Here is a 13,706-nt window from a genome sequence, read left to right as displayed (position 1 = left end):
AGTTGAAAATATCTTCGGGAACACCAGATTCGGCACCTGACTACTCTTAAGACACATATATGGGTTGTACAAACTGAAAGGGCTCGAAAACATAAGTACTCTCAGAAACGAAACAAATAATCGTAGGCCGGCCGGAGTGGCCGAGCGGTTCTAGGCGCTACAGTCTGGAACCGCGCGACCGCTACGGTCGCAGGTTCGAATCCTGCCTCGGGCATGGATGTGTGTGATGTCCTTAGGTTAGTTAGGTTTAAGTAGTTCTAAGTTCTAGGGGACTGATGACCATAGCAGTTGTCTCACAGTGCACAGAGCCATTTGAACCATTTTTTGAAATAATCGTAGTTAATGAGCAGGAGAACTGTTCTTGCTAGAAGATGCTGGAACTTGTCCACCTTTGGTCCGCTCCTTACAGAATACCTCACGAAGTCTTACTAAGGTTGCATGTACGAGTATGGTATGTGCTGTTGCTCCACTTTTTGTTGAAAATATCCGTACTGTCATTCATTTTTTGCCTTGACTACGTTGTCACAGAATGCCGAAAACACTGTTTGGGCTCTTACTTTCGCCATTCGCTATATTGCGGTCCTAAATTTATTGCCAACGGCCTTACCTCGTTCACTACACCTGTTCCCGTCAGACCACTATAGCTCACCAGCGTCGGGTATGGTCAGAACTTGGCCGAGTGACCGCATGGGGATACCTTTACTGCAAAGGGGTGAACGTATGGTGGCGTAAAGTTCCTGATCACCAGACTTTGCACCAGTGGGCTGGATTAAATTCGAAACTCCTCTGCAGTGTCTCAAGAAGTGAGGGCATGTGACACTGATGATGTGATCCGTCCGTCGGATGTGGACGGTAAGCTGCTATGTGGCGCTACCGGCGTCACGCTTTCCTTTCTCTCATCATCAAAAATATCACACCACGCTACACATATACCCATTACCGTCACCTACACTTACCGGATACACTTGAATTCGCAACTCTCCTTCGGGAGAACGACGGTTCGAATCCCTGCCCGGCCATCCAGATTTAGTTTTTCCGTGGTTTCCCTAAATCGCTCTAGGCAAATTCTGAGATATTTTCATTCAAAGATGGACAGCCGATTTCCTTCCCCATCCTTTCGTAATTCAAACTTGTCCTCCGTCTCTACTTACCGCGCCGTCGATGGGACATTAAACTCGACACACTGTTCCTTCCTTCCATAAACACTTGACTCTCAGTTCGGGAAGGAAAGGTGTCAATGTGCGCGAAGGACAGACAAAAATCCTTGCAATTAGGCGGCTGATTCCGCCTTTCGGGGTCTCTCAGCCAACAGTGGCATACGACTTTACTTTTTTAAAAGTATTTTAGGCTAGTTAGAGCAATCGTTTATCTTAGATTTTAAGATCTGTTCTCATGTTCGCAGTTAATAGTAATTACTACGGTACGCTTGTCGCAAAAATACAGTTCGCTTGTTATTATCCAAACATATTTTACCAGAGTCACCATAGCAAGGAAAGGGGTGTTTCTTTGTCTTCCATGGAAACATAGCGGTAGAAATCTCATGAATCTATATCCTATTAGCAATAAATTATAATTACTTTTCGCATTGTATCTCTGTTTTAAGATTACACTTCGTGATTTTTGTGACTTCCTGTCCACGTCAGCCATAGGACTGTTACAAACAGCACACTATCTGCAGCACAGGAATGCCACGGCACAATCGCACTGTATTTTCAGAGGAAAAAAAGAACGCCACTGACGACACCTCACTACAGCGAAACGCAAGAAAACCGACAGAGCGACCGCGCTTTTAGTGCAGGGAGAGGCGGTGGAGACCCAGCGAAAGTAAAGTTAACGTATTACACGTAAATATGTGGAAAGGTGCATTATTTTGCAATTATATGATTAACGATAACCCACAGGAACAGCAGCAGCCGTAAAATATATCTGGTAACATGAGTGTGGAGCTACATAAAGTTATAGAACCACAGACAGGTACTAAGAAAATTAGATGTCAGACTTAAATTCTCTTCCTCCCGCATTCATCCCGCGAAATGATTGTTAAGGGGCTCCGGAAAGGCTCAAAATCATGAAAAGTTAAATTTTTACTTTTTTGCGTTTTCTGAATCTGCAGACTATTACCTTTTAATAGATATATAATTTATTCAATTCCGAAGACTACAACTATTTTTAAATTTTTTTTGAAATGTGTTCTACATGGGCGTGACCCACTGTGGCGCTGTTAAACTGCTGTCAAATGGTGTTATTATTAACGTTCGTGTTCATCAGGTACATTTTAGTGATGTGAGATAAAGTATGTGTTATGGCTAACCTGTGATGGTTCAATATATATCGCTGGTGTGATTGTCGATTGTTTCATGTTTATTTACTCTGTCGTTATCTCGAAAATATTCGTAATTAATTCTGTTTCTTGAGTCTCTGTTTTGTTGAAGTATAATAATGAGTAAAAGTAAAGTTATTAGAAATCCTCTGAAGGCTTTTAAGAAAAGGAGAAATGTTGGAAAGCCAAAGGTATGTGTTATTACTCTAAACAATAAAGACGATAACTAAGAAAGTATCGCCCATATGTAACGACGCAGAACGCCTTCGGGCTGCAGACAGGGCTGTAAAGAGTCTAGAAATACAAGCAAGAGTAAACAGGAGGAGGAACAAGAGGAAGCTGGAGGAGGAGTTTGCAGAGGATGAAGATAATCCATCCTATGGACCTGGAATGCACTAAAAAGTTAATCCAATCTTTGTCGCTCGATTCCCAAAACTTTTATTTTCTCATACTAATTACATGTTTTCTAAGGATCTTCCAAACATATTTGTTTCAAACTTTCAGTAAATGTTACACAGTACCTTCTGCATAATTTAACACAGCCTTTTTCCAAAAAACTGTATATTTTTGAATATATAAATAAAAAATTGCAAAAAAAATGTTGTGAATTTTCATTACAATTGAAAAAAATCATCTTTAATAACTGAACTAAAATGTTGTAAAATCCCTGTGTTAAGTTGTAGCCCATATTCCAATAAATAATCTGTAAAAAGTTCAACTTCCTACCTCAAATACTTTGCGAGGAAAGATGTAATTTATAAGCGTTATTTGAACATTGCAAGTATAGGGCGTTCCGGTGCCCCTTAAGTGGAAATCAGAAATTCGAGTGTATTCGGAAGCTGGGCGACATTCGTTCTTCCCGCGCGCCATTCGCGAATGGAACGGCGAAGGGAAGGGGGGGGGGGAGTGGAGGGGGGTGACAGAGGTACTCCACCACACGCCGTGACGTGGTTTGCCGAGAGTAGTTGTAGAAACGTGTTAAGCTAAAGGCTACCATACAATTGCGTTTTTACCAAAGGGAGACAGTCTGAAAGAATTATCGTATCATCATGCTCTCTTACGTCTAATCAAACACCTTTAGTGAGTCAACATTACAGTGTGTATAGTACATGACCATTACGAAATAATAATCTATATATATATATATATATATATATATATATATATATATATATATATATATATTACAAATGGGAAAGTTTAAGTGTATGTTTGTTACACTCCTTCACGCTGAAACGGCTGACTGATATGGCAGAAATTTGAATGGAATTAGCTCATAACCTGAATTAACAAACAGGATACATTTTAAGTGTGTAGAACACAATATTTTCATTTGTAGAATACAACGCGAAATGTGGAACAATAATTACGCTTAGAAAAAGCTATTTACTCTTGAGTTTTGACCTGTATCGCATTTGTGAAATGCTTTTATTTTTTAATACAGGCTGACAATTATTGACCTATGTAAAATAAAATCGTCACAACTTCTGAACAGTATGCGCTAGGACGTTCAAACTGCACGGTTGGCCGCGGAGCATGATGGTAATTGGAAAATGGTTTCGTTTAGTGATGAAGTCCACCTTCATTTAGATCGGTTCTTCAGTAAGCAAAAATGGCGCATTTGGACTGAGAATCCGCATTTCGCGATCGAAAAGTCTCTTCACCCTCAACGCGTCGCTGTATTGTGTGCAGTGTCCGGTCACGGAATAATCGGTGCGATATTCCTTGATGGCACAGTGATTTCATCACCATTATCCAAAGTGCCCTGATTTCGACAAGATGTGGTTCATGCAAGCTGGAACTGGACCCCATAGAAGCAGGAGCGTATTTGATGACATGGAGGAACACTCTTCCGACCGCATTGCGCTTCTGGCGTACCCAGAGGCTACTGGCATGGGCCTCGATTGGCCGCCATATTCTCCGGATCTGAACACATGCGACTCGGGGAGGGGGGGAGGAGGGGGGGAGGGGCTATGTTAAAGCCAAGGTGTACAGCAATAACCCCAAAACCATTGCTGAGCTGAAAACAGCCATTCAGGAGGTGGTCGACAGCATCGATGTTCCGACACTTCAGCGGGTCATGCAGAATTTCGCTATTCGTCTGTGCCACATCAAGGCCTATGATAACAGGCATATCGAACATGTCATAACCTAAATCCGAATATCTTTAGTGACGTTTACATGTCGCATTAAGTGTGTGCACTCCGTATTTTTGTAACTAATTTTCGTTTTTTCATATATATATATATATATATATATATATATATATATATATATATATATATATATATATATAGTGAGCGCTCAGCTACGATCTACTCTCTTCTGCAAAAAGGAAGTCAGTACCAAGACTAAGTTATCTGTGCACCGTTCAATCTTTTGACCAACTTTGTTGTATGGGAGCGAAAGCTGGGTGGATTCATGTTACCTTATCAACAAGGTTGAGGTTACGGATATGAAAGTAGCTAGGATGATTGCAGGTACTAGTAGATGGGAACAATGGCAGGAGGGTGTCCACAATGAGGAAATCAAAGAAAAACTGGGAATGAACTCTATAGATGTAGCAGTCAGGGCGAACAGGCTCAGATGGTGGGGTCATGTTACACGCATGGGAGAAGCAAGGCTACCCAAGAGACTCATGGATTCAGCAGTAGAGGGTAGGAGGAGTCGGGGCAGACCGAGGAGAAGGTACCTGGATTCGGTTAAGAATGATTTTGAAGTAATAGGTTTAACATCAGAAGAGGCATCAATGTTAGCACTGAATACGGGATCATGGAGAAACTGTATAAGGGGGGCTATGCTCCAGACTGAACGCTGAAAGGCATAATCAGTCTTAAATGATGATGATGATGATGATGATTCATATAGCTCAATAATTGTCACCCTGTGTGTCCTATACCATACGATTGAAAGTAATGAATGCAATGCTCATACAGTCCTCGAAGAGCTTAATCCATACTTCCATACAAGCGCGTTGCATTTTAGCCGCTGAGCATCAGACTTACCTTACAGCTTCTGAGACACTTGAAGACAGTGTCATTTAAACACTGTACGACAAGAGAGACGTCGTTACCTTCGCATGTAGAACATGGTAAGCTTTTAGTGTGGCTCGATTTCATTATGATATGCGAGGGTATCCGCTGGTAACATGCACACACGTGAGGGCAGATGACGCTGCACGAACAAATATTATAAAATTTTCGCTGCACAGAAACAGAATTTGCTAATTTTCTTTCATCGTCGAGTTAGTAATTTGTTACTCCTTCACACCGAAGTAGCTGGACGGATTTGGATGAACTTTGGAATGGAGATAGTTTATCCTGAATTAACACTTAGGCTACATTTTATTTCGAAAAAAAATCGCTATTCCCATGAGTCATCCATGAAAGTTAACTACAAAATGAATGCGTCAGCTTTAGCGTCAAGCCATTGGCGCACAACAATGAATCGGTGGGTAACATCAATGAAAAATTATTGATCAAGTTCCTGTTGATGTGACCACCTACGTATCAGTCGATGCAGTGATGACAAAACATGACGCTGCAGAATTTCTAAACTCATTAGAGCTGTTGGGTTTGCCGTCCCGAGGAACAAAGGTCGTCCAGTGGCACCAAGTTACGCATCATGGAGCTGAGAAGACAGGACACCATCATCACCGGCGAAGTCAAAGGAGAGATGGTACTGACACCACGAATTCCTATCATCCCAACAAAGTTGCCTTTCCAGTTCGAACGCTTACAGTTATCTATGAAAGTTGCCTTCTCGATAACTATAAATAAATTCCTATTTTCCCAACAAACTTGACTTTCTAGTTCAAACGCTTGCAGTTCTCTTTGGAAGTTGCCTTCTCGATCACTATAAATAAGAGTCAAGGACTAACGTTAAACTTGGCGCACAATGTTTTTCGCACAGACGGCTCCACCTTGATTGCTGGCGTGTACCGAGAGCCAGGAAGCTCTACGTATACGCAAAGGGCAAGAAGTCTCGGAACGTTGTCTACAGAGATGTGTATCAGTATATTTCTGGCTGTTCATACACACCAGGATGATCTTTTCCGTGCTAGGCAAATCGCAAAGTGTCGTGATATTATTCACTTCCTTCCCTGGCACATTTTGTAATTCGTTACTCGGTTGCGCAATTTATCCTTTAGTAAACCAGGGAGTTCTGAGCAAGACATATTCTGTCAGCTTCACCCATCGTCTCAATAAAATGGTTCAAATGGCTCTAAGCACAATGGGACTTAAGAGGTCATCAGTCCCCTACACTTAGAATAACGTAAACCTAACTAACTTAAGGACATCACACACATCCAAGCCCGAGGCAGCATTCGAACCTGCGACCGTAGCAGCCGCCTGGTTCCGGACTGAAGCGCCTAGATCCGCTCGACCACAACCACCGGCTTCGTCTCAATATTTTCATTTTTTTAAATGTCGCGCGGTTTGTCGGGACGCAAATGGCTCTTGCCTTGAAGAGAAAGCTTTTGTGATAGTGCATACGCGTGGGTACTGAGTTTCGGCATTAACACTTCTTTGTTCAAAAATGGTTCAAATGGCTCTGAGCACTATGGGACTTAACTTCTGAGGTCATCAGTCCCCTAGAACTTAGAAGTACTTAAACCTAACTAACCTAAGGACATCACACACATCAATGCCCGAGGCAGGATTCGAACTTGCGACCGTAGCGGTCGCGCGGTTCCAGACTGTAGCGCCTAGAACCGCTCGGCCACCTCGGCCGACAACACTTCCTTGTAAATAACTGTTTAACAGCGGGTAACAGCGAAGGCTAATAGCTAGTAATAATAACAAAAATAATAATAAATCATGAATGTATGGAATTTCGGAAATAACAGACTTATTAAAATTGTTCTGAGATATTTCCTAATTACGTTCTTGTCGAATACGAGTAATGGAAGGATGGGTAGAGTAGGCAATTTGACAGGAATGCTGGTTTGATAAAGGAGAGAAGAGAACAGCTGAGATATGCCGAGTCGAAAGCTACACAGATGACAACAGATAAATCTTTAATGTCCTGTTGAAAACAGAGTGGTTTTGGGTAAGACACAGGTTACTGGAGGGTTTGTTTCCAGAATGGTATGGCTAGAATGTAGAAAGATCTAGCTAAGACGCTAGACGTATGTGACCTGGTAACACATTAGTGATGCTAGGAATATGATATGTGGCGAGAGGTAATGAGGACGAAGAAGAAACAGAGCGGTGTGAAAGTTACGTCGCCTATCCTGTTACATCCACCCTAAGTGAGCATAGGAGGAACTGGCGTGGTCAAACAACCGAATGTTACATCTTTTCAAGCAATCGTGGTTACCTCGAGTTACCCGAGGTTTTCACTTTCTAAACAAATTAGAAATCCTATTTAATTCCACCTATTATGTATATTACAAGGATAAAAAATATCACATCTTACATTTTAATTTTTATAATTTTTTCCTAATAGTGATGTTATTTTTTCTATACTTTAGTTGATTCTGCAATAAAACATAGGTCTAATACATAAATATGGACTATTGCAAGTTGTAGAAAAAAATCAGAGCAGTGGTTTATAAACATATTTGTACCTGAATTCTGAAAAATACGACTTGCTGGAAATTTCGAATGAAGATATGAGTTGAATTAAACTGTGTCTCAGAACATTCCTCAAGCATAGTCTTCATCCTGCAGCATTTCTTCATCTTCAAGCTTCCTCTTGCCATTCCTTTTAGCAAGAAGCTTCTTTGGTAACATGAAGAGAGACTCTTTCAGCTTCATGCACCTGTTGTCTGTCACACTCAAGCAGTTGATCTTCCATATTAGAACCACATTTTATGCCTAAATTTCTCAGGACTTCCAACCTTCCTATCACTCTATCATTGACACATATCACTGCAGCTAGTATACCAACTTTTAATGTATTTAGTCCTACAAAAACAGTCTTGGGTAATATTTCGCATATGCAATGGTTGAAACTTTCATTTGTATTCTGAGTGCGCCCATGAAGACATTTACTAACTAAAACAGGGTCACTCACGCCTCTAAAAATTGGTTTTATTTCATTCATAACAGGCACAGGAAGAGAATGCTTATGATGGTTTATTTGACCACTTTCTTTTGATTTTTGGTAGCCACTCCAAGAATCTGCTCCTTTGGGGCAAAGTCTGTGAACAGGGTGGTCATATGTGGACAACTTATGGAAGTAGGTGGCCCATACAGCTTTTCTCATTGCTGTAACATCGTTCAGAGGTGCAAATCGTCTAATGGCCAGTCCATAATAAATCTGTCAATCTGCCTCGGCCAGACAGAGATTGTCCATCAGATAGCAACTTTCCTTTCGTTTCTCTTCGTAGCTTCCTCAATCTAGCACCCATCCTGTTTTGCACATGTCCACAATACTACAGTTTTGTTACCAAGGTATCACCATAAACATTGAACTCATTAATTTTATTGAAAGCTTTAGAGGCCCCATCGCCTAGGTATTTTGTATACCTAACGTTATAAACGGGCACCGACCTCTGAAATATTTGTTAAGTTCCATCACACTCCATACATCCACTGTACCCATCATAATTCTTAGAACACTGTTGTTCAATACGTCCTTCAGTGTTACCATGGCAAGTGTGGCCGTACTTGAATAAGCACTCAACATCAACAACTTTTCCACTCTCCAGAGAAGTAGCACTTACAACACCATTCAAGGAACGATGTCCTCGACGTTGCCATGTCCTACCACGTATAACAGCAATGTCCCTGGTTCCACTAATATTTACAGGTTCTTCTACTGCACGTTTCATAGATGCTTTAGATACAACCGTCAAGGCACCTAAAAGTATTTTTATGTACTTTCTGAACCTACTGGGAGGAGGAGGAAGGTCCATCAAACCACAAAACGCTTGAGCAGACTTTTTTTCTTTTCCTAATGCACGCATTGGATACACTAACTTCAAATTCACATCATATGAATTATGCACAATGTTCGAAGTAATTTCCGAGGTAGATTTATTGCAGGATCTACACGGAACAACTAATTTTGCCGCTAAACCCTTCCTGCTACATTGTTGAGAGTTATTTCCAGACAGCCTACACCATCACATTGTTTACATTTAGCCACTTCCTTTATCAAAGAAGATAAGATGCCCGCATCAACAACAGCAAATCCACTACAAAAAGCGTCATTGTTAACACAAAAATTTGAATCAGCAGGAGGCGTGCCATGTGGGAGTTTCTTCTCTGAATAACTGATACATAGGTTACTTTCAACAGTGTGGCTAGCTTTGTTTTTGGAATTGGTTACCACGGAATTTCCTTTTATTGAATTTCTTGATGCATGGCATAGTTTGTATTTGTTGCACAATTAAGGGTATGTACTTCCGCAAATACATGTAGCACTTGGGCAACAAACATTCAGTAACACGTGAACAAACTGCTTCAGCGAAACAAAAGTAAATACTAGCAAAGGCAATCATTTACAAACACTAGAAACCTGCACTGTTACCAACATATACAATGTATCATACGTATAATCGCTGTATGCAGAAAGTTCACAGTTCTTTTCGAAATAATACTGGTTTCTGTAACAGAAATAAAGGGGGCGTGGCGGCATACATGACTGTAACTTCAATATAACTATAATGTATATATCAATGTAATCAGGAAAGACTATGGAATTTAATAAAGAGATTAAAAATTTCGATTTTTCCCCCATTTATAGGCACCCTATATCCTTAAAGCGCTAGGCGGAGGTTATAACCACTTCCTGTTTATCGATCGTTCCGCTCTCGAATAACACGTGCGAAAAATGAACACATAAATCTTTGCGTGTGACCTCTGATTTCTATTATTTTGTCACCTACCTGCGTAGCTGGGAGTCAACAAACTATTTTCGCATTCGGAAGAGAAAGTTGGTGATTGAAATTTCGTGAATAGGACTCGTCGCGACGAAAAACTTCTGGTCAACTTGCTTATCATATCTGTGACACCTTATTTCGCGATAGTACAAGACTAGCTGCTCTTCCTTATTTTCAATGTCCCCTGTCTGGTAAGGGTACCAATCAGCACAGTAATACTTGAGAAGGGGATGGACAAGCACTGTGTAGGCAGTCCCTTTAATAGAAACCGAGCGAGGTGGCCCAGTGGTTAGCATACTAGACTTGCATTCGGGAAATTAATAGTTCAAATCTGCGTGCTGCCATCCAGATATAGGCTTTCCTCGATTTCCCTAAATCGCTCCAGACAAGTGCCTGGAACAGGTGGTTCTTTTGAAAGGGCACGGCCGATGTCCTTCCTTACCCATCCTTGAAACAGTCCGAGATTATGATCCGTCTCTGATGACCTCGACATCGACGGGACAATAAACCTTAGTCTTCCTTCCTTCCTTCTTCTTTAGTAGAGCTGTTGCATCTTTTAAGTGTTGTGCCAATAAAACACAGTCTTTGGTCCGCCTACCTCACAAGATTATCTTCGTGGTCGTTCCAAATTAAGTTGTTCGTAAATGTAATCCCTAGGTATTTAGTTTAATTGGGAGCTTTTAGATCTTTCGTGTAACCGAAATTTAACTGATTCCTTTTAGTACTCATACGGATGAATTCACATTCTTCATTATTTAGGGTCAATTTCCACTTTTCGTACCATACATGTCTCTTGTACAAATAATTTTTGCAGCTACTTTTGATCTTATGATGGCTTCGCTAGATGGTAAATGACAATATCATCTGCGAAGGTGTCAGATTGTCTGCTAAACCATTTATATACGAGGGCGTGCTGAAAACTAATGCCTCCGATAGTTTGTGTGAAAGCTCTTAACTCTTCTTAAATGAAACAAACGTTATCAGCATTCTACACCTTTATTCTTCAAGTCTACGTATGTACTTCTCAACAGGACCACCCCAGCGACTGAACATTTCTCCCAACTAGAGACCAGTTTGTTGGTACCGTTTGTTGACTTTGTTGACGGAGCCACAACCTCACCTCTGCTCTTCATCACTAGCAAAGTGAAGTCCTTGAAGGTGTTTCAGATGGAAATCGGGTGGGGCCAAGACGAGACTGTTTGGAGGCTGATCGGTGACAGTCAACCCATTGTTGCAGATGTCACAGCGATGGTATGTCGTCTGGCATTGTCGTGCTGAAGGAGACGGTGCTGCATGTGCGGACGAACTCTTCGAATTCGAAACTCGATTACAGCACGCTCACGCACCGACACAGTTACGTTACACCCTGCCGTTACATGCTACAATTCCGCGCCCTCTGGTGGCAGATGGCTGCAAATACGTAGACATGAAGAGTAAGAATGTAGAATGCTGATAACATTTGTTTCATTTAAGAAGTTTTAAGAGTTTTCACATTAAAAATTTGGAGGATTAATTTTCAGCAGGCTTTCGTAGATTAGGACCAGCAGAGGGTGTATAAAACTTCCTTGAGGAACGTCAGCTATTGCTTCTGTTTCGCTCGATGACGTCCCCTTAATTACTACGGTCTTGAGCTTTCTGACACGAAACCACGAATCCAGTCACACAAGTGAGACGATAGCCCACAGGAGCGCAATTTGATTAGAAGGCAGAATGAAATTTTGACTCTACAGCGGAGTGTGCGCTGATATGAAACTTCCTGGCAGATTAAAACTGTGTGCCGGACCGAGACTCGAACTCGGGACTTTTGCCTTTCGCGGGCAAGTGCCCTACCAACTGAGCTACCCAAGCACGACTCACGCCCCGTCCTCACAGCCTTAATTCCGCCAGCACCTCGTCTCCTACCTTCCAGACTTCACAGAAGCTCTCCTGCGAAGCTTGCAGAACTAGCACTCCTGGAAGAAAAGAAATACCTTTTGGAAGGCAGGAGACGAGGTACTGGCGGAATTAAGGCTGTGAGGACGGGGCGTGAGTCGTGTTTGGGTAGCTCAGTTGGTAGAGCACTTGCCCGCGAAAGGCAAAGGTCCTGAGTTCGAGTCTCGGTCCGACACACAGTTTTAATCTGCTAGGAAGTTTCCGATTAGAAGATTGTAAGGGTACAGTACCCTTACGTAGTATCGAGTATGCACTATGCAGAGATCATACATGGTTTAAGCAAAGACTGCAGTGCAGTCAACAATGTGCGAGTGGGTAAGCAGTAGTCGAGTTTTGGAGTCCGTGGGTGGAAGTCGGTTGTGAGAGGCTAGAGAAAGAGGTTGCTCGGTAGCGAGGCCGGAGGTAAGTGGCAGAATGGCACACAGTGTTTGATGTTCATAAATGTTTATAAATTGAGTGATTTAATTTGTAAATTCCAGCATTTAAGAAAGGTAATGTTATCATTTAGTAGTTTTCACAATAACGGAAGTGGACAACAAGAGTCACATGACAAGGAGGAAAGATATATATTATGCTAAAATAATTAAAATATAACTTCACCTACAGCGGATGCGAATAATATAGTTCGGTGCGAAACTGGGGGGAGGTTACAAGATGATTACGAATATGATTACGAAGTCTTTCGCGACGGAGTCCTTGCATAAAAAGTCCTCGGTTTACTTGCCGCGTCAAATTTGAAGATGCTAGCGAGGAGCGGTGTCAGAAACCTTATGGAAATGTAGAAGCATGGAATCAACCTGAGATCCCTTGCCGACAGCACTCACTATTTCGTGTGAATAAAGAGCCAGCTATGTTTCATAAGAACGATATCTTCCGAAACCGTGCTGGCTACGCGTCAAGAGATCATTTTCTTCGAGATATTTTATAATAAGCTACAGAGGACCCACGCGATGACGTGACTCCTAACAGCCAAACATTGAGTGGAGGCGGGACTCCGCAGCTTTGCATATTACTAGAGTCTAAGGAGGTTTATGCAAAGAGTACACACCGCTGGGGAAGATAACTTTCGGTGGCGGACAGTCATGACTGTGGAAGGAAGCCAAGTGTTGCCGGCCTACCTGCCATGGAGAATGTGTGTGTTGTGTGCGTCTGTGCCAGCGTCAGAAACGGCAGCGGCAGAAGCAGCAGCAGCGTCGGAGGCGGCTGTTGCGGCTGTGAGCTCCGGGGCCACACTGACGTCCCCCGGTGTCTGCAGCCGCGGCCGCCTCGCAGCCACCCCCCCACCACCTGCTGCCGCGGGACCGAGACACCCCACCACCTCAGCCATGGAGCCTAGGTCGCGCCCGAGTCTATACACCACAGTCTAAGATAACAGTCGCGACACTCACTGCTGTAAAAGTTGTTACCGTTTGACAGACAGAGCGACACTAGCGCTCCAAGCGGCGAGTAAGATGAACGTCAGACGTATCGTAACCATAATGTTTGTTTGGCATCCATTTCCTACGTAATTTACGAAATATTTGAGTTATTTTCTTTCCTCTAAGGGTTTGATTAGTATCAGAAGGCATAAAAGGGTGTTACAAAAAGATACGGCCAAACTTTCAGGAAACATTCCTCACA

The 13,706-nt window shown here is 42.2% G+C and overlaps 1 protein-coding gene across 1 annotated transcript in view; it reads right to left on the bottom strand.

Annotated features, from left to right (window-relative positions):
• The window catches only part of LOC126191183 (uncharacterized), a 211,909-nt gene extending 198,498 nt beyond the window's left edge, over positions 1 to 13,411 (bottom strand). Inside the window, exon 1 of the mRNA XM_049931958.1 lies at positions 13,205 to 13,411. Coding sequence (XP_049787915.1) covers positions 13,205 to 13,211 — 7 coding nt within the window. The 5' untranslated portion in view covers positions 13,212 to 13,411. The remainder of the gene's footprint in view (positions 1 to 13,204) is intronic.
• Positions 13,412 to 13,706: the final 295 nt, after the last annotated feature.

This window comes from Schistocerca cancellata, chromosome 6 (genome assembly GCF_023864275.1).
Source record: "Schistocerca cancellata isolate TAMUIC-IGC-003103 chromosome 6, iqSchCanc2.1, whole genome shotgun sequence".
In the NCBI taxonomy this organism is placed as follows: domain Eukaryota; kingdom Metazoa; phylum Arthropoda; class Insecta; order Orthoptera; family Acrididae; genus Schistocerca; species Schistocerca cancellata.
The sequence above is the reverse complement of the archived record's forward strand: the minus strand, read 5'-3'. Positions and strand labels throughout refer to the sequence as shown.